Here is a 25,797-nt window from a genome sequence, read left to right on the forward strand (position 1 = left end):
GCAACCCTCCATCCTTCTTTGGAACTATGAAGTACCGGCTGTAGAACCCGGACTCCCTCTCTGGTGGGGGAACATACTCTATGGCCCCCTTTACCAGCAAGGATTTTACTTCCTGTTCCATTACCCGAACCCGCTCTGGTTCCACTACAGTCCATGTCACTCCACAGAATTTTGGTGGAGGATGACTGAACTGCAGTCTGTAACCCTTTTCTACAGTACGCAGGACCCACGTAGAAATACTCGGAAGGCGTTTCCACGCGCCGAGATAATCTACTAAGGGAACCAGCCTCTCGAACCAGCCACCAATTTTCGGTGTGCGGACGCGTTAACTGCCCAGTCGCAAGTCCTCCCGGAGGCAGCTGGAGCAGTGAACGTCCGCGGGAAATCGATGTGGCCCGAAGCGTCTGTGACGGCGGGATTACCACATCGATTTCCTGAGAGCGCCACGGCGGGGACAACCTCGGTTGTTCCCGCGCGGGGGGGACCGCTCTTTGAAGTCCAGCCGAAGCTAGGACTTCTTCCCAGCAGCCTTCCTAGCCTGAAGGACGTTTCTCAAATCGCCCACAGGTGCGGAAGCCTGCTGGTGCGAGTGCCGCCTCTGTTGCCAAGCTCCAGGAGGAGGGGCTCGAGAGGCGACGCTCTGCTTTTGCACCTGCCGGTGCGAGGAACTGGTGGACGGCTGAGGCTGCCCGCTGGAGGCAGCCTTCCCTTTGGAGCGACGAGGGAGGTATTGGCGGAAGGCCGCTGACTGCTTCCTCGCCTCCTGGTATTAACAGCGTCGCCGAACAGTCCAGAAGGCGAGATCGGGGAGTCTAGGAGGAAGGTTTTATCCTTCTCCTTCATCCCCGATAAATTCAGCCACAAATGTCTCTCCACAGTCACCATAGATGCCATGGAGCGGCCCACAGCACGGGCCGTCTCCTTGGTGATCGGAGAGACAAATCCGCGGCCTTCCAGAACTCCAATATGTCCCCTGGAGAGGGACCCTCACCCTCATCTAACTCCTTCAGGAGGTCGGCCTGGTAGGCTTGCAAAATAGATAGAGTATGCAAGGAACTACCAGCCCGCCCAGCCGCCATATAGGCTCTGCCCACCAAGGCTGAGGTGTCCCTGCAGGGCTTGGTGGGCAGTACCGGGGCTTTCAGCGACGATGCCGATTCGGGAGAAAGATAGCCCGCGAGAGCATCTTCCACCCGCGGCATCGTCCCGTATCCAGCTTCACGCGCCCCCAGGACATTAGAATAGTCCAATACAGGGGGATTGGAAACGCGCGCTGAATAAGGCTTTTTCCAAGACTTGCACAACTCATTGTGCAGGTCCGGGAAAAAAGGCAAGCCCCGGCGAGGTGTTTGAGCCCGGCGTGAAAGGAATCGGTCATCCAGCCTGCTTGGTGGCTGGATTTCCTCATTTTCCTGTGGCCAATCGATTCTTAATTTGGCCACCGCACGGGTCAAAACCTCAACCAGTTCCTCTTGAGCGGGTGGGTGAAGTGGCGACTCATATAGTGCTTCACCACCCGCTTCGATGTCCACCTCATCTGGTTCCTCAGAACCAGAGAGGATGAACACCGGATTCTCCACCCCGGGGGAAGAAGCCGCAGCGCGGGCTTCCACACGGGGAGGGAGAATCTCGGAATCATCAGACGAAGTTTGGGAAGGTGCCTCAGCAGTCCCAAACCTATCTGACAGATCCCGCTGTGAACCCCAGGATCTGCGACGCCGAGCCGCCTCGGCGACTGCGGGTCCAGAACCAGAGGGCTCACGAGGCTGGCCGGCCTCATCAAACACGGCCAGCCGAGAGCGCAAGAGCCTGAGTGTGAGCCGCTCACAATGATCACAGGCGGCTCCCTCGAGAGCCGCCCGAGCATGCTCAACACCCAGGCACTGTACACAAAGCGAGTGTGTGTCCGAGCCCGACATATAACGGGGACACGGATGCACACACTGCTTAAAGTCTCTTGCGGTCGCCATTTCACACACACTTTTTCTCTCTCTCACAACGTACAACAATAAATAGACAGACAGATTTCACAAAGAGCGCTATGCTGAAGAGCGATAACTGCCATTACTATGCTCGGGCTCCCCTTTATGTATCTTCCGGGTATGCCGTCATAGTTACGTCATGACGCAACACCAATCAGGATTGGCCTGATTTCATTCATACTTCAGACGCGCTGTTGCTTAGGGAGTGTCCCCAAATTCATCGTTCCGATGCAGTGTGAGTTCCCTCGAAAGGGAACTAGAGGACTTTCGTAACTCGTGGAAAGAGCGCATGATGGCATACAGAAAGGCCGTAAAAACTGCTAGATCTGCTTATTTCTCAACTTTCTTGGAAGAAAACAAACACAACCCTAGGTATTTATTCGATACAGTGGCTAAATTAAACAAAAATAAAGCTTCAACTTCTGATGTTTGTAAACAGCACAGTAGTAATGACTTTATAAACTTCTTTACACGTAAGAATGATAATATTAGGAAAAAAATTTTAACCATGCAGCCGTCTACTACAGTATCACATCAGACAGAGCATTGTAGTGTCACTGAGGAAAAATTACACCCATTCACTGTTATAGGAGAAGAAGAATTGGCTAAACTCGTTAATGTCTTCTTTTATCTTCAGTTGATTTCATCTAAGGCTGTGGCTGAAGTCAGTTGTAGTTCTTGTATTTCTCTGTCCTTCAGTGATTTTATCTTCAGGTGTTCATCACTAATGCTCAATCATCACTTAATTAATCACTTAATTATCTCATTGGCTGTGTTCGAAATTGCCCCCTATACCCTTAAATAGAGCACTATTTGAGTGAACATCAATTTGTAGTGGTGTCCGAAACCATAGTGGACGATTTTGAGTGCACTCATTCAATTCTACAATGCATCGCAATAACGAGTGTACAGTAGATGTACATGCTGGATGCTTGTTCGATGCAGCAGCGCTGCGCAGACCGATCGGCGTATGACAGCAAAGTTTTCCAAAAGTGGAAATAAAGCTTCTAACGCGTTTAATCAGTGTTTATCAGGGTGTGTAAACAGACATGTGCTCAATTAGAGACAATAAAAGTGAGTGGGTCCAATATCATTGGACTTAAAAAGTGTGTGAGTCGATGCCATCTCCTGGCGAAACGCGGGAATTCCTTCAATGCACGGCGCGACTCTCACAGTGCATTATGGGTATTCTATATAGCCATCGAGCATACATCGGTTGTAAACTCGTGGTTATGGTTTCGGACACCATTAAATTGCTGTTCCCTCAAATAGTGCCCACACAGCTGAATCAATTATCCATCAATCTTCCAAACCACACTGGTCCAGCGCAATATCATTCATACAGGTATAAATTATTTTTAAAATGATTATTATATTGTTTGATTAAGGTTTATACATGCTAGTTTCCGAGGCAGAGTTCAAAATAAATCTTTTCATTATTACTGGAGCTGCCTTTCCGGCGCACTTAGTGTCCGAAATCACTCACTCGTTTTCAAAGTGGACTATATCAGTGGACTAATGTAGGGAATAGTGAATGAGGGTATAGGGGGCGATTTCGAACACAGCCATTAACTTTAACACTGATTCAGTGTTACCTTTTAACACTCTGTGTGGACTCATATGAACACCAGCAGTGTTCATTTAACACTGAGGATTTTGCTGTGCACAGTTGAAAAGAGATAAAAATTACAGACTTCTACATGCTTTGTGAATGGGCAAACCTGCAAAATCGGCAATGTATCAAATACTTGTTCTCCCCACTGTAGAAGGCACATCATTGTGTTTTAATCTCAATATGTCTGCAAATCCAATCTCAACCTGTTTCTTGTTTACAAACGATTCCGCGGTGAAATGAAGCGAACAAACGCGCAATGTCTTATGTACGTGAGCTGGAACTTCATTAAAAATAAAGTACAAATAACCACAAATTCATAATATTAGAATCCGAAGGAAGCTTATGCAGGATATTCTTATATCATGATGAACTTTTATATATCAAAGGCTCAAGGTAAAGTTGTTTTCTCAATTCATCACCCCTTTAAAATATTAATTCAGCAGCTCAGTGTTGAATATACAATTGCAATTTGAAATCTTTTTTTTTATTTAATTACTTTCTGGAATCGGATGTTAAAGGGATAGTTCACCCAAAAATGAAAAATGTGTATGACATTCTTCTTTCAGACGAATACAATCAGAGTTATTTTAAAAATGTCCGGCCTCTTCCAAGCTTTATAATGGCAGCCCAAAATTTGAAGCCCAAAAAAGTGCATCTATCCATTATAAAAGTGCATCCATCCATTATAAAAGTGCTCTACACAGCTCCGGGGGTTAATAAAGGCCTTCTGAAGCGAATCGATGGGTTAATACGAAAAATATCTGTATTTAACAGCGCAACAGTGTGTTACTTAATGATTCAGTGTTTGAATGAATCATTTGAATCAAATATTTAATGACCTATTCGTAAACGACTGCCTCATTCTTGAATTAACCATTTCAACGAATAGACTCAATGACTCACTCAATCAGACGGTCACCTGCCGCCAAGTCGCTATTTTGCGGCGCCATTTTTCTACAGTAGCCCTAAATGGACAAACTGCTCTGCAAAGTGCCAGCTACTCTCTGCTGTCTCAGACGATGACATCTTTGTCCTGTGTCGGCCACCGTAGCTTCTCTATGTGCTCCGAAAGGGAGGCGTGTGCGGTTTCAATTCACAACCTCACCACTAGATGTATGGGATGATTTTAGACTCAAAATGATTAATAAATGCACACACAATTATCCATGAACTTGATAAATCTTGCAGACATGTTTTACTATCCACAAACAAATGCCTTTTATCTTGTGTATGCAAAATACAAAATTGCATGAATGTGCAGCGATTTGTACAAATAGAGACATAGTTGTGAATACAAAACTTCAATGTTGTATTAATGTAAGTCAGAATTTGTCCGTGCAACGAGTAAGATGTGCATTTGTGGATCTGGTGACGCGCATGCATTCATTGACTCGTTTGTGAGTCGATCCTATTTGATTCTGTGCCAGGAGGGGGGTGGTTTAGCAAGGTCTGTGACGGGAGAGAGAGAGACAGCATGGCAGAAGTGGGTTAAGTGCAAATGATGAACACCTGTGTCTTGTTCCAGTAATGGGCGTGGAGAGACCGGATAAAAGCCACCTGGAAGAGGACATGGGGAGGAGCGAGACTGACTGCAGACCAAGGTTATTATAGTTTTGCATTTTTAAATTATTTTTTATTTTATTATCGTTCTCAATTTTTCTACAAATTTCAGTTTAGTTTTAGATAGTTTAGTTTTAGATAGTTTAATAAATTGTTTAGCTAGTTTTAGTTTAGTTTTTATTTTGTAAACACATTTCTATTTAGTTTTTATATATTTCGTTTCCGTTTTAGTTTTAGTAATTATAGTTTAGCAGAGTTACCAGAACGAAGTATAGAGACCAAATCAAGATTTTTAATTTCAGCAAAGTTTAATATTTGCACGGATTAGAGTTTACTCTTATGCAGACATCTTAATAATAATAATAAAATAATGGAATATAGATTGTTTTATTTAATGCCATGTCAGCATCAAAGGCTAGATTCAAAACCTTTTCATGCATAATCTTACTAAATAAGTCCTTAAGTGAAATAACTTGATAAAAGAGCATTCTTGTTTTAACCCAGGACAGTCCAACAAAACATAACGGAGAGGGGGATCTTACAAAACATGCATAAAGTTGGGTCTTCACCTTTAAGAGTCAAACTATGACCTATACGACAAACAATGGTCTGAGATTGAACGAAGAACCAAATAAATGCAATGTAAAAATCTAAAAGTAAAAATGATAAATTCCAGACAAACTCATTCATATTAAAGATTAAATATTGTGTTACGTACGCTGTGCTATGTAGTCTGTTTTGTTATATATTTGTATCTGTTGTGTGTTACGTACGCTGTGCTACGTAGTCTGTGTTGAAATATATATCACGCTGTGTATGTGTGAATGCATTTGTACCAGCTGTCTGTTTCAGGGATGGAACGTGAGCGGAGGAACCTGCCTGTCATTGCGCAACCAATCACCGGTCCTAATGTGGCGTTCACACCGGACGCGATTCGCGCGAAGGTGGACGCGTGTACATTTTGGCTGTTTCCGAAATCGCCCCCTATACCCTCATTCACTATTCCCTACATTAGTCCACTGATATAGTCCACTTCGAAAACGAGTGAGTGATTTCGGACACTAAGTCGCCGGAAAGGCAGCCGTTTTTGCAGTTTGTGCTTGCTGTTTGGCAGCTCCAGTAATAATGAAAAGATTTATCCTGAACTCTGCTACGGAAACTAGCATGTAACCTTAATCAAACAATATAATAATCATCTTAAATAGGATCATTTATACCTGTATGCATGATATTGGGCTGGACCAGTGCGGTTCGGAAGATGGATGGATGATTGATTCAGCTGTGGGCACTATTTGAGGGAACAGCCATTTAGTGGTGTCCGAAACCATAGTGGACGTTATTAAGTGCACTCATACAATCCCACAATGCACCACAATAACGAGTTTGCAACCGATGTATGCTCGACGGCTAGGGAATACCCATAATGCACTGTGAGAGTCGCGCCGTGCATTGAATGAATTCCCGCGTTTCGCCAGGAGATGGCATCGACTCACACACTTTTTAAGACCAATGATATTGGGCCCACTCACTTATCGTCTCTAATTGAGCACGTCTGTTTACATACCCTGATAAACACTGATTAAACGCGTTAGTAGCTTTATTTTCACTTTTCTAATATTTTCTTCATATTCATAGAAAATAAAATCCTTTCCGATCTGATATATGATGGAAAAAAGGATCAGTGCGAGTTTGGCAAAAGGCGAATTCGAACCTCTGATCGATATGCGTCAAATCTTATCGTCAAGCCTCTTACCCCTACACTATTGCTGCTGATGAAGATTGTGTATTCCGTAGGTGTGTCTTCCTCAACCAGACGTTTAAACAAGCCGATATATTTAAATATATTTTTTGTAAATTGCATCTACTCCAGTAAAATGTTTCTGTTAAAGGACCCACCGACATTTTTTTTTGCTTCTGACGCCCATAATATTAATAGTAGCCTACTATAAAGTATGAAATATATAGGCCTACTACAAATATTATTATTATTTTTTTTAATTAAATGCTTATTAGTTACTTTATTATTCCCGTTTCCAAGTAAGTTCAGTGCCACACAAGTAAAGAGTTGTAGGGTTAACTTTAAGCTTGTTGGCTCGTTTTTGGAGTAGTGGAGTAATGGAGAATGAGGGTAAATAGGGCGAATCGGACAGCGGTAAGTTCATTCATTCAGTGCGCGACTCTCAGTGCGTTGAGAGTACACCGTCTGGTTGAGTGAGAGAACGTTTCAAATGCAAAAGGAGTTGTTTCTCGTTTGCTCTCGAAATGCTCTCGCGGGACTTTGCTGTCATACGCCGATCGGGCATCGAACAAGCATATTCTCCAGCGCGTACATCTAATGTACACTCGTTATTGCGGTGCATGGTGGGATTGAATAAGTGCACTCAAAGACGTCCACTATTGTTTCGGACACCATTAAAAATGGATGTTCACTCAAATAGTGCCCTATTTAAGGGTATAGGGGGCGATTTCGAACACAGCCTTTGAGTTTACTCGCGCGAATCACGCGTGAAATTCGCGCGAATCGCGCGTGACATTCACTGCACAACAGATGCGAATTCGCGTCATGGGCGGGGCTTCCGCCAGCAGCTCGTCTCGTTGAGAAATGGCTGACATGGGCTGTGTTTACATGTCTTTTTTTTTGTTCATATCTACTGTTAATGTGTGACAAAACGTAGTTTTAAGACTTTTTCAGTCGATAATGTAGTTGTTTAAAGCTCAAATCTGTGGTGTATTTACATAAACAGTGCCTATTTGAACATTTTATCTGCCGTTGTCGGAGCTGTGAGCTCCAGCGGACAGCGCGCTCAGCGCACGTGAAAGCCGGCGAGGGCAACCTTTCCTCGGCCAGTCCTTCTGCCGTCTACCGCTGGCTCTGATGTCTCTGTGGTGTGTCTCGAGCTATAATTCGTCTTGTAACGGCCGATCTTTGGTCTCATGGATCTATAATTTGTTCCCTGGCAAATCGTTTAGGCTGAGGGCAAAGATAAGTTTCATTACTTTATATTTTTAGGCTATAACTGTATGTTGCAGTTGTAACGTTAGCCTACTAGCACTGACTTTGAATGTTTGACTGCATTGTTTGCTTTATTTCATGTATAGCTTGTTATACATTACTTATACTTTAGTATTATTGATCATACATAAACTTGCATTTAACAAAAAGAGACTGGGTTGTGTTTCATGTCATTTAATGTTATCACAGTGATAATCATATTGTCTGAACCAGATATTAATATACAGATTTTCTCCTCATTGTTGTCACTACTAGAGCAAGCTCCTGATTGGTTAACGCGGCGCGAAATATCCGCCAAAGTTCAGATTTTTCAACTTGAGCGTTTCACGCGATTCGCGCGAATCGCGCGTTCAAAACGCTCAAGTCGCGTCCTTCTTGCCGCCTCAAGCGCGAATCTCGCCGCCTCATTCGCGCGAATCGCGCCGCAGAATGCCATTTCGCGTCTCTGCATTGACTTAACATGTAAATCACTCGCGCGAATCGCGTCCGGTGTGAACGCACCATAAGGCTGTTTATCAATGCCGCAAACTTCAATGGGAGACACGCTTTGACTCTGGGGGGAGTACGCACTCAGTGACGACGGTCTCTCGTTCGAGAGTCCAGTCTGATGTGGCGTTCACACCGGACGCGATTCGCGCGAATAATTCGCGCTAATCGCGCTAATCGCGCGAAGGTGGACGCGTGTACATTTTGAGTTTACTCGCGCGAATCGCGCGTGACATTCACTGCACAACAGATGCGAATTCGCGTCATGGGCGGGGCTTCCGCCAGCAGCTCGTCTCGTTGAGAAATGGCTGACATGGGCTGTGTTTACATGTCTTTTTTTTTGTTCATATCTACTGTTAATGTGTGACAAAACGTAGTTTTAAGACTTTTTCAGTCGATAATGTAGTTGTTCAAAGCTCAAATCTGTGGTGTATTTACATAAACAGTGCCTATTTGAACATTTTATCTGCCGTTGTCGGAGCTGTGAGCTCCAGCGGACAGCGCGCTCAGCGCACGTGAAAGCCGGCGAGGGCAACCTTTCCTCGGCCAGTCCTTCTGCCGTCTACCGCTGGCTCTGATGTCTCTGTGGTGTGTCTCGAGCTATAATTCGTCTTGTAACGGCCGATCTTTGGTCTCATGGATCTATAATTTGTTCCCTGGCAAATCGTTTAGGCTGAGGGCAAAGATAAGTTTCATTACTTTATATTTTTAGGCTATAACTGTACGTTGCAGTTGTAACGTTAGCCGACTAGCTCTGACTGTGAATGTTTGACTGCATTGTTTGCTTTATTTCATGTATAGCTTGTTATACATTACTTATACTTTTGTATTATTGATCATACATAAACTTGCATTTAACAAAAAGAGACTGGGTTGTGTTTCATGTCATTTAATGTTATCACAGTGATAATCATATTGTCTGAACCAGATATTAATATACAGATTTTCTCTTCATTGTTGTCACTACTAGAGCAAGCTCCTGATTGGTTAACGCGGCGCGAAATATCCGCCAAAGTTCCGATTTTTCAACTTGAGCGTTTCGCGCGATTCGCGCGAATCGCGCGTTCAAAACGCTCAAGTCGCGTCCTTCTCGCCGCCTCAACCGCGCGAATCTCGCCGCCTCATTCGCGCGAATCGCGCCGCAGAATGCCATTTCGCGTCTCTGCATTGACTTAACATGTAAATCACTCGCGCGAATTGCGCGAATCGCGTCCGGTGTGAACGCACCATGAGAGGCTGGTCTACATTTGGGGCTCACTGCTGTTACAACTTAGCAGTTAGATCAGTTCTGTTTGTTCGTGCTTGTGTGTTCATGTGTGTTATGCTTGAGGTAGTCGATTATCATATTTGAGTGACCGCTGTTCTCTGACGCTCCATTCTCAAGTTAAAGTTATCATCCAACGCTGTATTAACGGGTAAGAGAGGTTGCGAGACAGGTAAGCAAGGTCGCGACCTACATTTACCACACGTAGTTCATTCATGTATTAGCCACACCAGGTTTAGCAGTGGTGCTATTATTGTACGTTTTGTTTGGGTTAGTTAGGTAGTTTAGTTATGGCGTTTTCGGACGCTGAAGATGTTTCTTTCTACATCTTTTGTTGTTAGTTAGTTTGTTTTCCTAAATCTTCAGTTATATGAGTTTTGTTATGTTTTGTTCTTTGATTTAAGCACCACTCGTTTGCTCCTTCCTCTCTCCCAGTTTGTTTTTTGACTTTTCGCTTTATCCTGCTTAATTGTATATTTTGTAAATATTCTTTATTTTCACTACTTTATTACTTCACTTTATTGTCAACACAAATTAAATATTTTTCAATTGAAGTAGTTGGTCTTGGGTCATCCTTTTGCAGTCTCCCCTATACTATCCGAAACGCACGCACACACACTCCTCCTGTGTTATGTCTGATAATATACTAGACAATTTAACATCTAATTAATGAAGGATGTAACAATTGTTAAACAATTATAAGCTTATTTTAATTTCTTCAGTAGTACAATAGGCTAGCAGTGTGACCACAGCTAAAGTCATCTGACTACAGCCAACACAAATTGTTGTGAAGACAGTGTGATTAAATAATGAAGTGTATATTGTGTGTGTGTGTGTGTGTGTGTGTGTGTGTGTGTGTGTGTGTGTGTGTGTGTGTGTGTGTGTGTGTGTGTGTGTGTGTGTGTGTGAGAGAGAGAGAGAGAGAGAGAGAGAGAGAGAGAGAGAGAGAGAGAGAGAGAGAGAGAGAGAGAGAGAGAGAGAGAGAGAGAGAGAGAGAGAGAGAGAGAGAGAGAGAGAGAGAGAGAGAGAGAGAGAGAGAGAGAGTGTGTGTGTGTGTGTGTGTGTGTGTGTGTGTGTGTGTGTGTGTGTGTGTGTGTGTGTGTGTGTGTGTGTGTGTGTGTGTGTGTGTGTGTGTGTGTGTGTGTGTGTGTGTGTGTGTGTGTGTGTGTGTGTGTGTGTGTGTGTGTGTGTGTGTGTGTGTGTGTCTGTCCTGGTATTCCCTACTTTGTGGGGAAATGTCTCCACACGGATAATAATATTATTAGTAGTAAATGATTTGTAAAAACAATGATAACACCTTTGAGCCTGTCAATATTATGCAAACATGAAATCTCAAACACACAGTAGCACTTGCTACTATAGTTGCTGTTGCACCTGCGTCTCTCGTCACGTATGAAACGGCATTCTAAAAGCAGCGAGCTTAAGTTAAAAGAAGTTCAACGTGCATCTCATTCTTTGTGTCATTTCCCATTTCACTACCACGATCACATTCTTTGTGAACAGCCGTTGAACAGGACTAGCGATGTGTTTACTGCACGCGTAGCGTCACAGGACAGCGAATAATCTCCTCCACTCACTTCACGCGCTGTAGCTGTAGCTCCATATACAGACACTCCCTTAACCGTCACAGTAAAGATAGCTTATTAATTACGAAAACGAATATTTATTTTTGCTAATTATTATTTTATTTCTGTTAGTTTTTCAGTAAGAGTTGTTAGTTTCGTTTCGTTTTAGTTTTTCATTTATTATGATTTTTTTTATTTTATTTCAGTTTACGAAAATGTTTTTTGACCAATAGTTTTAGTCTTAGTTTCAGTTTTCGTTTACGTTTACGAAAATAACCTTGCTGCAGACTCGTGGCACCGAAGGACTGAGAAAGCTCTGGAGAGCACTTTGAGAGAAATAGAAACGTATTGTTGTTTTATTTGAGTTGTTTATTTTTATAATAAATACCATACGTCTCAGTCAAGCCAACCATGTCTTCTTCCTTTCTTTCCTATACTGAACTTTGCTACAGTGGTGCCGAAACCCGGGAAGGAAGAAGCAGCCACCCCCATGCAATCTCCGCAGTCATCAACGCCGTTTGCGGACATCATTTCATCCCTCGCGGTCCTCCACCAAGAACAACACCAGGCCCTGCTCGACCTGAGGAGTGACCAGGAGTGCCGCTTCCAGGCGATTGTGCAGGCCCAGCAAGAGGATCACGAGAGGTTCCGGAGCTGGGTGGACTGGGAGATTCGGGCAGAGGCGCCAGCAGCCCCGAGCACGTCCACCCACCTGCCCCTGAATAAGATGGGGCCACAGGATGACCCTGTCTTCCTGGACCTTTTTGAGAAGATGGCTGAAGCAGGTGGGTGGGCACAGGATCAATGACCACTTAGGCTGATTTCCCTGTTGGGGGAGGTGCAGGCCGCGACACAACAACTCCCTGTTCAGAACCTCCTGGTATTTGACGATCTGAAGAGGGTCGGCCGAAGCCCAGAACAACATCGGCAGCAATTTCGTTCGCTGGAGCTGGGTGAAAGTGGCCGGCCCTTCGTAATGGCCCAACAGCTCCGGGACTCCTGCCGCATATGGCTGCTGGCTGAGGGATGCAACGTCGAGAAGATCATCGACCTGGTGGCACTGGAGCAGTTCGTCACCCGTCGGCCTCGAAAAATGGCCGAGTGGGTCCAGTGCCACCGTCCGACATCGCTGGACTCAGCCATAGACCTGGCGGAGGACCACATGGTGGTGTGCCCAGGAGTCGGCGGACCGCTACCATCGGTCTCTCTCTCTCTCCCCCTTTTTTTTCCCCTGTTCCACCCTCTGCTCCCAAACCTGTCCCTGGGGTGGACCCAGGTTTGCCGGCCTGTTGGCATTGCGGGGACCAGGAGCATTTTATTGACAGGTGTCCGCTAATGGAAGTGGGGAAAATGATCTGGGTCCCGGATGTCCCACAGGCTGCCCCCGGTCAGGCTGGCTGGTACCAAATACCTGTGAGTATTAAGGGGGGTACCTATCCGGCTTTGGTGGATTCAGGATGTAACCAAACCTCGATTCACCAAAGCCTGATTCAGCCCGAGGTGTTGGATACAAGCCGCATGGTTCAGGTGCGGTGTGTGCACGGGACGTGGTGAAATATCCTCTAGTGTCAGTCATGATTCATTTTAGGGGACAAAAGCATAATGTGGAGGTGGCAGTTAACCCGCACCTCCGACATCCACTGATTCTGGGAACCAATTGGCCAGCTTTTAGAGATTTATTGTGATCTTTATGTGCGGATGTCTCTTGTGAAAAGAAAAAGCAGGAAGAGGCAGCGGCTGTGCAGGTGGGAGAGACTGAGCCAGGATCACTGAGTGCTGAATCAGGGGAACCGAGCGCAATTGAGAGGCTGATCCTCTCTCAGAGCGTGATAACTTTCGCCTGGAACAGTCTCAGGATGAGTCTTTAAAACATGCTTTTGAACAGGTACGTTCCATCGATGGCCAATCTCTCCAGCCTGACCACCCTCTCTCTTTTCCATATTTTGCTATTATGAAGGATCGGTTGTATCGAGTGACACAAGACACTCAGACAAAACAAAATACATTCCAATTATTAGTACCAAAAAGCCGCCAGGAAATGCTTTTCCAGGCGGCTCATTGCAACCCCATGGCAGGACATTTAGGACAAAGAACAACACTAAATCGTCTCATGGCCTGTTTCTTTTGGCCGGGCACGGTCCTGAGAAGAAAACTCCACACTTTGGGGCGGCTATCCATGGAGAATTTGTTACAGGCCCAGGACAAACAGACCCGGCTGTATAACAGGGGTGCTAAACTGAGAGAATTTACACCGGGAGAGAAAGTCCTTGTATTGCTTCCCACATCAAGCTCTAAATTACTGGCGAAGTGGCAAGGACCTTTGAGGTCACACAGCGAGTTGGAGATCTCAATTATGAGGTTGTACGCACGGATAGGGGAGGGGAACGTCAAATTTACCACCTTAACCTCCTTAAAAAGTGGAGTGAGGTGGAATCAGTGATGCTGGTGACGGTAGTTGGGGCAGAAGATGATCTCGGGCTAGAAGTGACTACTAACACACAATCTCTCTCTGGCCCCGGGAGGAGATCATCTTTCGCCGTCCCAGATCACTGATGTAGCCAAGTTGCAGGCAGAATTTGCCAAAGTGTTTTCACCCCTTCCCGGTCGGACAAATCTCATTCAGCACCATATTGAGACAGAGCCGGGCGTGGTAATTCGCAGCCGGCCGTATCGACTACCTGAACATAAAAAGAAAGTGGTTCAGGGTGAATTAGAAGCGATGCTTGATATGGGGGTAATAGAAGAATCCCACAGTGACTGGGCAAGTCTGATAGTTTTAGTTCCTAAAACGGACGGCTCTGTGCGTTTCTGTGTGGATTACCGCAAAGGAAATTCTGTGTCGAAATTCGACACGTATCCAATGCCAAGGGTTAACGAACTGCTTGATCGGCTAGACATCGCTCGATTTTATTCGACACTGGATTTAACTAAAGGATACTGGCAGATCCCCTTATCGCCTTTATCCAAAGCAAAGACAGCTTTCACAACGCCGTTTGGATTACACCAATTTGTTACGCTTCCTTTCGGGTTGTTCGGGGCACCGTCCACGTTTCAGCGTCTCATGGACCGAATTTTACGGCCCCATGCTGCATATGCCGCTGCCTATCTGGATGACATTGTAATTTATAGTAATGACTGGCAGCGACATATGGACCATGTGAGGGCTTTTCTGAGAGCGCTGAGGCTGGCCGGGCTGACGGCCAACCCAAAGAAGTGTGCAGTTGGGCGTGTGGGGGTCAGGTATCTGGGCTTCCACTTAGGTCACAGGCAGGTGCGTCCCCAGAATTGATAAGACGGCAGCAGTTGCAACCTGCCCGAGACCAAAGACCAAAAAGGAGGTGAGACAATTCCTGGGGCTGGCGGGCTATTATAGGAGGTTTGTGCCTTATTATTCGGAACTATTTGACTGATCTTACCAAAAAGGAAGCACCAAATCCGGTCCAGTGGACGGAGCAGTGTCAGCAGACATTCACTCAGATAAAGGCTGCTCTTTGTGGTGGGCCACTCTTGCATTGTCCTGACTTTTCTCTCCCCTTCTTGATACAGACTGACGCGTCAGACAGGGGGCTGGGAGCGGTCCTGTCCCAGGAGATGGAGGGTGAGGATCGACCGGTGCTGTACATTAGTTGTAAGCTCTCTAAGAGAGAGACTAAGTACAGCACCATTAAAAAAGAATGTTTAGCCATCAGGTGGGCCGTCCTCACCCTTCGATATTATCTCCTGCGGGAATTCACTCTCTGTTCGGACCACGCTCCCCTGCAGTGGCTCCACCGCATGAACGTGGATCACCCGTTGGTATCTAGCTTTACAGCCTTTTCAGTTCAAGGTGATCCACAGGCCGGGGGCGCAGATGGTTGTTGCCGACTTCATCTCCAGAGTGGGGTGCTCCCCGACCTGAGTCGGGCGGTGGGGGTATGTGCCAGGAGGGGCGTGATTTAGCAAGGTCTGTGACGGGAGAGAGAGTTGGGAAACGAGCATGGCATAAGTGGGTTAAGTGCAAATGATGAACACCTGTGTCTTGTTCCAGTAATGGCCGTGGAGAGACATAAAAGCCACCTGGAAGAGGACATGGGAGGAGAGAGACTGACTGCAGACTCGTGGCACCGAAGGACTGAGGAAGCTCTGGAGAGCACTTTGAGAGAAATAGAAACTTACTGTTGGTTTATTTGAGTTGTTTATTTTTATAATAAATACCACGAGTCTCAGTCAAGACGACCCTGCCTTCTTCCTTCCTTTCCTATACCGAACTTTGCTACAGATTAATTTGGATTTTGAGACTTTCATTTCGCCAGTTTGGCCTTGCACGATCCACACACACAGCTGTCTAAGAAAACCTGCTGCCACTAGATGGCAGTATTCTGCCAAAACAGACAACGGCACTGTGAGCGTTATTCTGCCTATAAGACGCTTTATGTGTCCTCGTTATAAAGACGAGCAAAATGCTTAACAGTAGACTAATGTTAAAAAGGTATTAATAAAGCATAGGCTACTTTGTATAGGCAAGCAGATTAAATCAGGTTATGAACACAACATTGTTCATTACAACATTTTTCTCCCATAGAAAACCATTAATATGCAATATAGCGCATGTTCAATAAAGTGTATAGCCTACTTTTAATATCACCAATTTAATGCAGGAAGCCACATTAAGCGTTTTCTTTTATAATAGACTTTATGGGAGAAAACGCTTACTATGTAAATGATGAGCCCAGGATGCATTAATGCATTAAGACAGCGATAATTACAAGTATAAAAATATGAAAACAAAACACGCAAAGTTTCATATGGTTTCCTCTGGAATATTCTAAAACGCTTAATGTGAAAAACGCATTAAGAAGACCGTGCAAGACCAAACTTTTATTAATAAAGCATGTGCAAAAAAAAAAGGCAGATGAGCCCAGAATATGAATGTAACGCGTTTATAATTACACGTTTAAAGCATTTTCCTGCACGCTTAACGTGGCTTAATTACAGAGAGGGGATATTAAAAGAACAAATTCTGTACATACTTCACTAATAAAGAATAGGAGAGTAGCTATGTAGTAGCCTATATGTACATAAAAACAGAGAAGCCCATTACGTTTTACTTCATAACGGGTTTCCTAGGTGTTGTTCAAAACGGTGATATTAAAAGTAGGCTATACACTTTATTGAACATGCGCTATATTGCATATTAAGCATTTTATAATGGTTTTCTATGGGAGAAAAATGTTGTAATGAACAATGTTGTGTTCATAACCTGATTTAATCTGCTTGCCTATACAAAGTAGCCTATGTGTTATTAATACCTTTTTAATGTTAGCCTACCGTTTTCCTCATCTTTATAACGAGGACATATAACGCGTCCCATAGGCAGAATAACGTTCACGGTGCTAATGTCTGTTAGTGGCAGCAGGTTTTCTTAAGACCTATTCACACGGGATTAGTATTATCTGGGGACCTCGTGTGATTTAGAAATTACACCCCCACATCTGAATTTTACGTGGCGCGTTCGCACGGGATAAGCAAGCCTGTGATTTTACTCGAATTTACTGACTATCTCCCGGATATGATGTCAAGACTTGTAAATGTTTTTTCGTTATATATATGGAATTATAAACAGTCGTATCGATATCATTTTGATTGTTTTATAGTAATAAAAATAATTTAGTTCAGTAAGAGAACAGACGCTACAATTAAAAACTTAACTGAGCAATATAATAAAAATATAAGATTCAGTTTCAAAGCTAAATGTAAAAGCGCCCATTTAAGCGAGTTTGTCATTGTACTGTTCTGTTTTTGTGTTATTCATTAAGAATAATATTAAACACACCATTCAAGCAATTTACTCCCAAATTGCTCATTCTAAAGTGAAAGTATAATTTGCGCGGCCGCACGGGAAATCATAACGGTGCGCATTATATGCAGCCTAGCGCCATTCTTCGTGAAACATAAAGATAAAAATGCGCACAAGATACAAAAACCCTGCAAAAATTATATACAATCCGTCTAATCCCGGCCAAATCACAGAGATGCCAATTCGCACGGGACTAATATTATCACAGGACCTCGGTGTTCAGCGAAATATGGTAGGTAATTTGCGGGGGAATTTTTACTTTACAAATTACAGACATGGCCGATTCGCACAGGATTAAGATCACAGACAACCTCTGCAATTATTACAAATCACCAGAGGTTCCCAGATAATACTAATCACGTGCGAATAGGGCTTTAGACAGCTGTGTGTGTGGATTGTGCAAGGCCAAACCGGCGAAATGAAAGTCTCAAAATCCAAATCAATCAACTCACAAACGAGTCAATGAATGCATGCACGTCACCAGATCCACAAATGCACATCTTACTCGTTGCACGCACAAAATCTGACCAACATTAATACAAAATCGAAGTTTTGTATTCAAAACTATGTCTCTATTTGTACAAATCGCTACACATTCATGTAATTCTGTATTTTGCACACACAAGTTAAAAGGCATTTGTTTGTGGATAGTAAAACATGTCTGCAACATTTATCAAGTTCATGGATAATTGTGTGTGCAATTAATAACCATTTTGAGTCTAAAATTGTCCCATATAGATGCCGCTAAAATGTACACACTGCACCTTTAAATGTATTATTTATACGTCAAAGGAAAGAAAATAACACAGCACCACCTCTCTCGTACATAAGCCCAAGCCGTTTCTCATCGCATTGTGTGAAATAAATAGCGAACCCGCCATGGTGTAAGCACAAATGGCTTTTAAAGGGAATGGGAGATGAGACTCTGGTCATGGGTGTGTTTTGGGCGTAACGTGCAATAAAACAATCAGTGTTGGGCACGTTACTTAAAAAAAGTAATTAGTTATAGTTACTAGTTACTTCTTACAAATAGTAACTGAGTTAGTAACTGAGTTGCATCATTATAAAATAAAATGTTTTTCAAATGTTCAAATATGTCAAATAACTTGGATGCCCCCAATATTAAATATGTTAAATGAGTGAATTGGACACTAAATAGAATAAATTATTATCATAAAACATTGTACATTAATTGATAGGTAAACACCTATCAAATTCAATACATTATTGTAAATATTATCAGTAGACCTACTATAGTGTAAATATTGTGAAAATATTATCAGTACTATACTACTCCTTCGGTAGTGGAGCTCACGTTATCACCTGGGTTTTTAGCCACTAATTTTGTTGCGGCATGTGATGATGTGAGGCTTCATTAGATTAGAATTAGTTGCCACCAACGTGGAGAGACTCTTTCTTCCTGGGCATAAGTTGCACGTAACATAAACATTCTTACCTTTCACCTCAATGAGGGAAAATAGTGCTTATACTTCCAGTTTGCGAAAGATACCTTTGAAGTCGTTGGACTTGCCATCGCTCTGATTCCTCCTGGTCGTTGGTGTGTGTGACTGTGCATATGCGTGTGCATGTGTGTGAACTCAACCTATCAACCTCAACCTTGTCTCCCACCCACCAATGTGTACCACCCCACCCACCCCCCAACACGCATGGCATGCACGCACGCCCGCACACACACACACACACCAACCAGAGAAAAAAAAAACGTTGCAGGTCTGACTGATGAAAACCGCTTCAGTGAGCTCAATTATAGTAACGCCGCATTTTATTCTCAGTAACGCTAACGGCGTTGTAATGGAAGAAACAGTCATTTGTTTGATTACTCGTTACTGAAAAAAATAATTCCGTTAGTAATGCTGTTTATCTATAACGCTGTTATTCCCATCACTGCCCATGACTCATTAAGAGACTAGGGACAAACCTCTTGGACCATGTGCCGGGTGCAAAAGTGGATTTGGATATGCCCTAAGTGCACTTGCGTCATGCACTATAGACTATAAAAATTGGGCCCTTGGTGTTGAATAATTCTGAATGTATTAGTATTGACTACAGCTAAATGCAGTCATTTGGCATCTCCCTGTGGTCTTGTTTGGTAAGGCAGGTTGACTTGTGCTTATTTGTTTAAGTTACTGTAAAACGGAGCAGAGCAAGTTTTTACAACTTAAAAGTACTTGCTCGGCTCAGTTTTACAGTTACAGTACAGAATATCTGCAGTGACAGTTTTGCAAAGTTTGTTTACAGAAAAGAACACTGAAGGTTTAAATCTATTAATTTTGAAAATAAAATAAAATATGGAGTTAAAAAAAAGGTTATAACACAAGAAAACAAAGGTTTTGTATTAGGGGGTAGTGTGGACTGCAGTATTGATTCGCCACATTTTTAGAGTGTATTGCCAGTATATGATTTCTAATTTGCATTAGATGTTCTATAGCTAATATCAGTAGATAACAATCTTCAATGTATTTGTTTAATGTGGAATAAAGTTATTCACCTTATTAGTACAGTACACGATAACTTAATTAATCACTTACATTTTATGCATCTGATGCACTATATTTCTTTTAGTATCTGTGTTAGTTACTCATTTATATTTTTATTACACTTGTGTCTTCCTTGTGCTGATAATACAGTAGGGGGATCTACCAGTTATCTGATATCTCACAAATATGTCTGATTGGTCAGCTGACTAACTCCCTCCATTTTCCTCCTTGATTGTTTTTTATAAGTCCTCACAGCGATGTATTATCAGATCAAATCCCAGTGCATGTGGCTTTACCAGTCTGTCTGAAATTTGTGCATTTGAATAATGTAATTGTGTTGTGGATGGATTTTCAGAGAGAGCATTATTAGCATGTGTTTTTAACCTCTGTTCTCCTGGCGTGCCCAAAAGTCTTGAACCGTTTTGTTGATGTCACAGTTCTCTTCCCGCAGTTCTCTCTGCCACTGCCTCAACTCTTGCACATCTGGACGCACACGCACCTGGAAATAAATATGTTGACATAATTCTGTATTCAAGGATATGATTACTCAAAAGCTTCTAAAATATGTACATTAAGAATGGTATGAAATAAAGCACAGTATATTTTAAAATGGATAGCGCAACTGGAACGCTGTGGATCCAGGACCAACACTGAAGTAGACAATAGTAACAGTTATGTTGTGAAACACACAGTAAATTCCAGTGTTGAATTAACACCGCTCTGTGTTTATATGGCAGGGTGTTAAAGTAACACTGAAGCAGTGTTAGAGTTAATACGCTCTAGCGGTTAATAAACAGAACTGCATGCGTCTTGTGGAAAAACATTGCAGCCGGAGCTACTTCTCTCTGTTTATGTCTATGGCGAGTCACGCAGGGACTGTGCTCCTCCATAGTGGTTCCTACCAGACCGGTCTGAAATAGTCCCAATATAAACTCTTATTATAAGTGTACCATAATGATTCAGGGTAAGACAAAACACGGTTTGGAAAATGAATTCGTGTTGTACATTCTCATTATATAATTTTTGTAAATATTGAACACAAAAAAAGTTGCGGACAGCAGCTTTAAGTGATTAATTCAGTGATTGCATTGAAGACACCTGATGATAATGAGCAGAATCACTGAAGGAAAGAGAAACAAGAACTACAACAGACTTAGTCTACGGAGAAGCGTTTAGCTGTATAGCATTTCTTCCACACGGATCCGGCGTTTTGTTAGCATGCAACCGATATTTTTTGAAACCGGGTCGCAGAGTGGATAAATCTGAAGACGACTCCCTTGCGTTTTCGTGTGTACAGCCAATCCATATTTTGTGAAACGGTGATGTCATCACACCACGTCCTGCGCGGGGCGAGACTAGAAGGGATAGAATTATGGGCACTGGGCATGCGCACATCAATATTTCATCATTTAATTACTGTTTTTGCATTATTGTAAGGGTTTAGGGTTGGGGTAGGTGTAGGAGTTGATAAAACACATCTGGTAAGTAGCACAATTATTTATTGTTATTTTATTGTGAGATTTTGCCTCACTTCCTACCATTGCTGTACCCCTTCTAGCCACAACTCTTCCTCTCCATTTTTAGTGCATTTCCGTGGCAGAATTACAGCGCCACATACTGGTCTGGCATGTATACTACATCATTTGAGCCATTTTCAATGCTCTCGTGTGTATGCAGATATTTCTTGAAACAAGGGGGAAAAAAAGATAGGATAGGGAAAGCTCTGGCTTTGTATGGACAGGGCCTTAAGTCACAGCTTTAGATTAAATCAACTGAAAAGACATTACATCTCTCTTATTCCAAACCACATTGACTTTATTTCTGTCAGACCTCTACAGGTCTTTTTGAGAATTAACAGGTTTAGAATTTTTTTTTTTAACAATGCTTTCTTCTAAAAGAGATCAAACTACCCAACTAAAGGAACACTTATCACCATAATGGTGACCAAACATTTTCAATAAATCATCAACATCTAAACCTCTGTTATTCTCCAAAATAACTATAGATAAATGACAGATATACAGAGATTTCATGTCTTTTCAGTTGATTTCATCTAAAGCTGTGACTGAAGTCAGTTGTAGTTCTTGTGTTTCTCTTTCCTTCAGTGATTCTGCTCATTATCATCAATAATCAAACAATCATCACTTAATTAATCACTTAAGTATCTTATTAAGTATCTTACAGAGTGGTGTTAATTCAACACCGGGGAATTTACTGTGACCTTATATGTGACCCTGGACCACAAAACCAAAGCAAACTTTAGTTTTATACCACAAAAATAGCCTACTAATAGCTTACTAATAGCATCACTGCAACCCTTTCAGCCACAAGAGCTCTCAGTTTTTGTGTAATTCTTACCTTGTATCCCCTCCAGAATGCCTGAATCAAAATGGCAGCTTGCTCGTCTGTTAAAAGTAGAGAAACCGGAAGGCTCTTTCTGGGGCTGACAAAGAAAAAAATCTTAAACTTTATTTCACACAATCAATTTTTACAAATAACTAAAAATATTCTACACCAAACACCTCAATGCAAAAAAAAGAGAAACATTTAAATCCCCTTTCATCACAGTAAAAGTGTCATTATGACAGCACTGCATTTCAAACGATGACATATAATATTTCATATTTATTTTTATTCATAATTTTATCATATTTAAAATCAAGAATTTCAAGGTGAGAACTTCCACTGCAGTGAAGAAGGTTTCAGGACTTTACAGAGTGTCCAGTAGGGTCAGCTTTAAAACAGTTCTGAAGAGGGCACTAAAGGACAACTTTCACATTTAAGGACATCCTAGTTTTTAGTGAAGCAATGGGCAAAAAGAGTGTTGCTAATGTACTTATTCTTGTTTTGGTAGACATGTGCGTGCAAAAAATTAACCACATATCTACACTGAAAAAATGTTTCCATTCATCCAAAAAGGTTTTCATTCATCCAATTAAAAAAATGTAGGGTAATGGTTCACATCTATATTTTATAACTTGAACCAATGAAAAATAAATAACTTGCCCTAAACAATATTTTATATGAAAACTGTTTTATTAAAACTAGCACAAAGTATATTTTTCTTGTTGAAAAAAGTCAATTAATTTAAATTCTATTTTTGATCTAAACAAAAATATATAGATTTAATCAAAACAAAAATTATAATTTAAGAAATAATATGTACACTGTAAAACCTAACAGTTGTATGTACTAAAAAAAATGAGTTCACTGCACTCAAATATTACCGAATGTTGTGTGGACAAAATGACGGAAACAGAACTCAAACTGAATGAGTTCTACAACATTTCTAGTTCCCAGCATGATAATTGGATAATAATTGTATTGTTAAGTGATTAAATAAGTGATAATTGCATATTGGTGGGGACACCTGATGATGGTAATGAGCAGAATCACTGAAGGAAAGAGGAACACAAGAACTACAACTGACTTCAGCCACAGCTTTAGATCAAATCAACTGAAGATAAAAGAAGACATTACATCTCTGTAGATCTCAGCAGAGGAGGATTAAACAACTCCACAAACAGCATTACCAGCCTCACACATCACGTAGGGTTTACGTAATGTGTGACGTAACCCTAAACGTAACCCTAAATAACGACTTACATAGTGATGACGATTTCAAAACAAAGCATCATGAAGCTTAGAAGCGTTATGAATCACTGAGTCGATTCAGCGGTTTGAATCGCCAAATTTCAGCAGTTTGGCGGTTTGACACGCGATCCGAATCATCATTCGGCTCAGTGATTCATAACGCTTCGAAGCTTCATGATGCTTTGTTTTGAAATCGTCATCACTATGTAAGTCGTTATTTAGGGTTTTTTTGCGCACAAAAACTATTGTCGCCGATTCATAAAGTTATTTTAGAACCACTGTAGTGAGATGGACTTTGTAACGACGTCTTTAGTACCTTTTAAGGGTCTTGAGAGTGTAGAGTACCATTGAGCCAATGGAGGCCTTTCTCAGCCATCAGATTTCAACTAAAATATCTTAATTTCTGTTCCGAAGATGAACGGAGGTCTGACGGGTGTCGAACGACATGAGGGTAAGTAATTAATGACAGAATTTTCATTTTTGGGTGAACTAACCCTTTAAATCATCTAAATCAACAACATGTATGCTCGACCCTATACCGACTGGGCTATTAAAAGAGATGCTACCACACGGAAAAATCTCAGTGTTAAATCAGCACTGCTCAGAGTGTATTTGGTCCCACTCTACAGAGTGTTAAAGTAACACTGAAGTAGTGTTGAAGTTAATGAGATAATTAAGAGATTAATTAAGTGATGATTGACCATTAGTGATGAAAACCTGATGATGATAATGAGCAGAATCACTGAAGAAAAGAGAAACACAACAACTACAACTGACTTCAGCCACAGCCTTAGATGAAATCAACCAAAGATAAAAGACATTAAATCTCTGAAGATCTCAGCAGAGGAGGATTAAACAACTTTTTTCTGTCATACTGTGCGTCTACAGACGCTCTTATTGAGAATTAACAGATGTTTAGATGTTGATGTTTTATTGAAAATGTTTGGTCATCATTATGGTCAATAGTGTTTCCTTTAATTAGGCAGTTTGACTCTTGGCTTTTTTGGTCTTTGTAACAGTGTTTACCTAAACACATACAAAGGAAGTCAGAAGCAAAGCTGATCGGATGATGTAGTTTTTGTAATAAGACATAATAGGATGATTCACTAATCTCATCACTGACAAGAAGAGATAATAAATATTTTTTTTATGGCAAAAAAAAAAGCTCATACACGGGCCGATCTCGATCACATGACACTGTTATCACACAGCGCTGGGAGATCCAGTGAGAAAGTGCTTGAATTCACCACAGAAGTGATGTTTTATTAACAAATTTCCGGAGAAGCACGTTCAGATAATTAAACCTAATTAAACACAAGTGGAGCACATCAAGCTAATCGATTTAATCAACAATAAGAGGTGTATATATACAGCAGATTTACCTTCTTTAGTTGACCGTTTTTATTTTAACAATGGTAAGAACAATGGTAGCCTACATTTACTAAGAGCAGAATATTTAAATTTTCCCTATAAAAATTTTTTTTGTGTGTGTGTTTTTGCACATTACTCTTGTTAATAAAAGTACATTTTATCTGCATATCAATTCATAAACCTTTGTTTGACTAGTTTATTCTGAACCCACTCATCAAGCAGAGCCACTCCGCCCTGCCCACCACCACAAGTAAATTCTAAACCTATGGGAAATACTGAATGGGCCCCATTCAGACTGTGACACACAAATGAGGACATGACCACATTTAAGTATTTCAGCTGCCCATTTACAGCAGATTTAGTTAACAGATAACTAAAGTTCATGACCTAAATATGATTTCATTTAAAATAATCAGTACTAAAATTCATTAGTAACTTTTTTGTGGCATCAGTTGCCACACACATTTAAGCTCTGACGATATCCCTGTTTATGGCTCAGTTTAACCAGATTATTCATTGAATCAGTGATTTGAACAGCTGCAATTAGTCCAATTTGTTAAAGGTCCCATGGCATGACATTTTCATTTTATGAGGTTTTTCAACATTAATATGTTCCCCTAGCCTGAATATTGTCCCCAAGTGGATAGAAATGTTGATCGGTGTAAACCCGAGTTCTGGCTGTCTTTCTCTGCCTTTGAGAAAATGACAGGCCAGACGAGCCAATCCTGAAGTCTCCTGGTTTGACGTCCAAGCAGGAACGGTTTCCTCCCTTTCCTCCACCCAGAGAATCTGGCACGCCCATGCAAACGCTCAAGAGATCATTGCTTGTGAACGAGTGAATGCTGGCAGTTTCTCAGTGTTTGGATGTACAAATGAAAGCAGAAGTCTTTTTTCAGTTCCTTCTGATCTGTGATCAGTGATTTCTGATGTGTAGCTAATTATTTATTATTCGTGCACACACTGCGGCTTCTCTCTCTCCAGACAGAACGGTGTTTTCGTGTTTTCTATCTTGT

At 42.0% G+C, this 25,797-nt stretch overlaps 2 protein-coding genes across 2 annotated transcripts in view; one reads left to right on the forward strand and one right to left on the reverse strand.

Annotated features, from left to right (window-relative positions):
• The window catches only part of proza (protein Z, vitamin K-dependent plasma glycoprotein a), a 229,740-nt gene that overhangs the window by 167,041 nt on the left and 36,902 nt on the right, over positions 1-25,797 (forward strand). The gene's annotated exons all lie outside the window — the stretch shown is intronic.
• The window catches only part of iqck (IQ motif containing K), a gene marked incomplete at both ends in the record, with an annotated part of 88,648 nt that overhangs the window by 23,213 nt on the left and 39,638 nt on the right, over positions 1-25,797 (reverse strand). The window contains 2 exons of the mRNA XM_079807586.1: positions 20,204-20,318; positions 22,178-22,262. Coding sequence (XP_079663712.1) covers positions 20,204-20,318; positions 22,178-22,262 — 200 coding nt within the window. The remainder of the gene's footprint in view (positions 1-20,203; positions 20,319-22,177; positions 22,263-25,797) is intronic.

This window comes from Gobio gobio (assembly GCF_949357685.1).
Source record: "Gobio gobio genome assembly, chromosome: 1".
Taxonomy (NCBI): Eukaryota; Metazoa; Chordata; class Actinopteri; order Cypriniformes; family Gobionidae; genus Gobio; species Gobio gobio.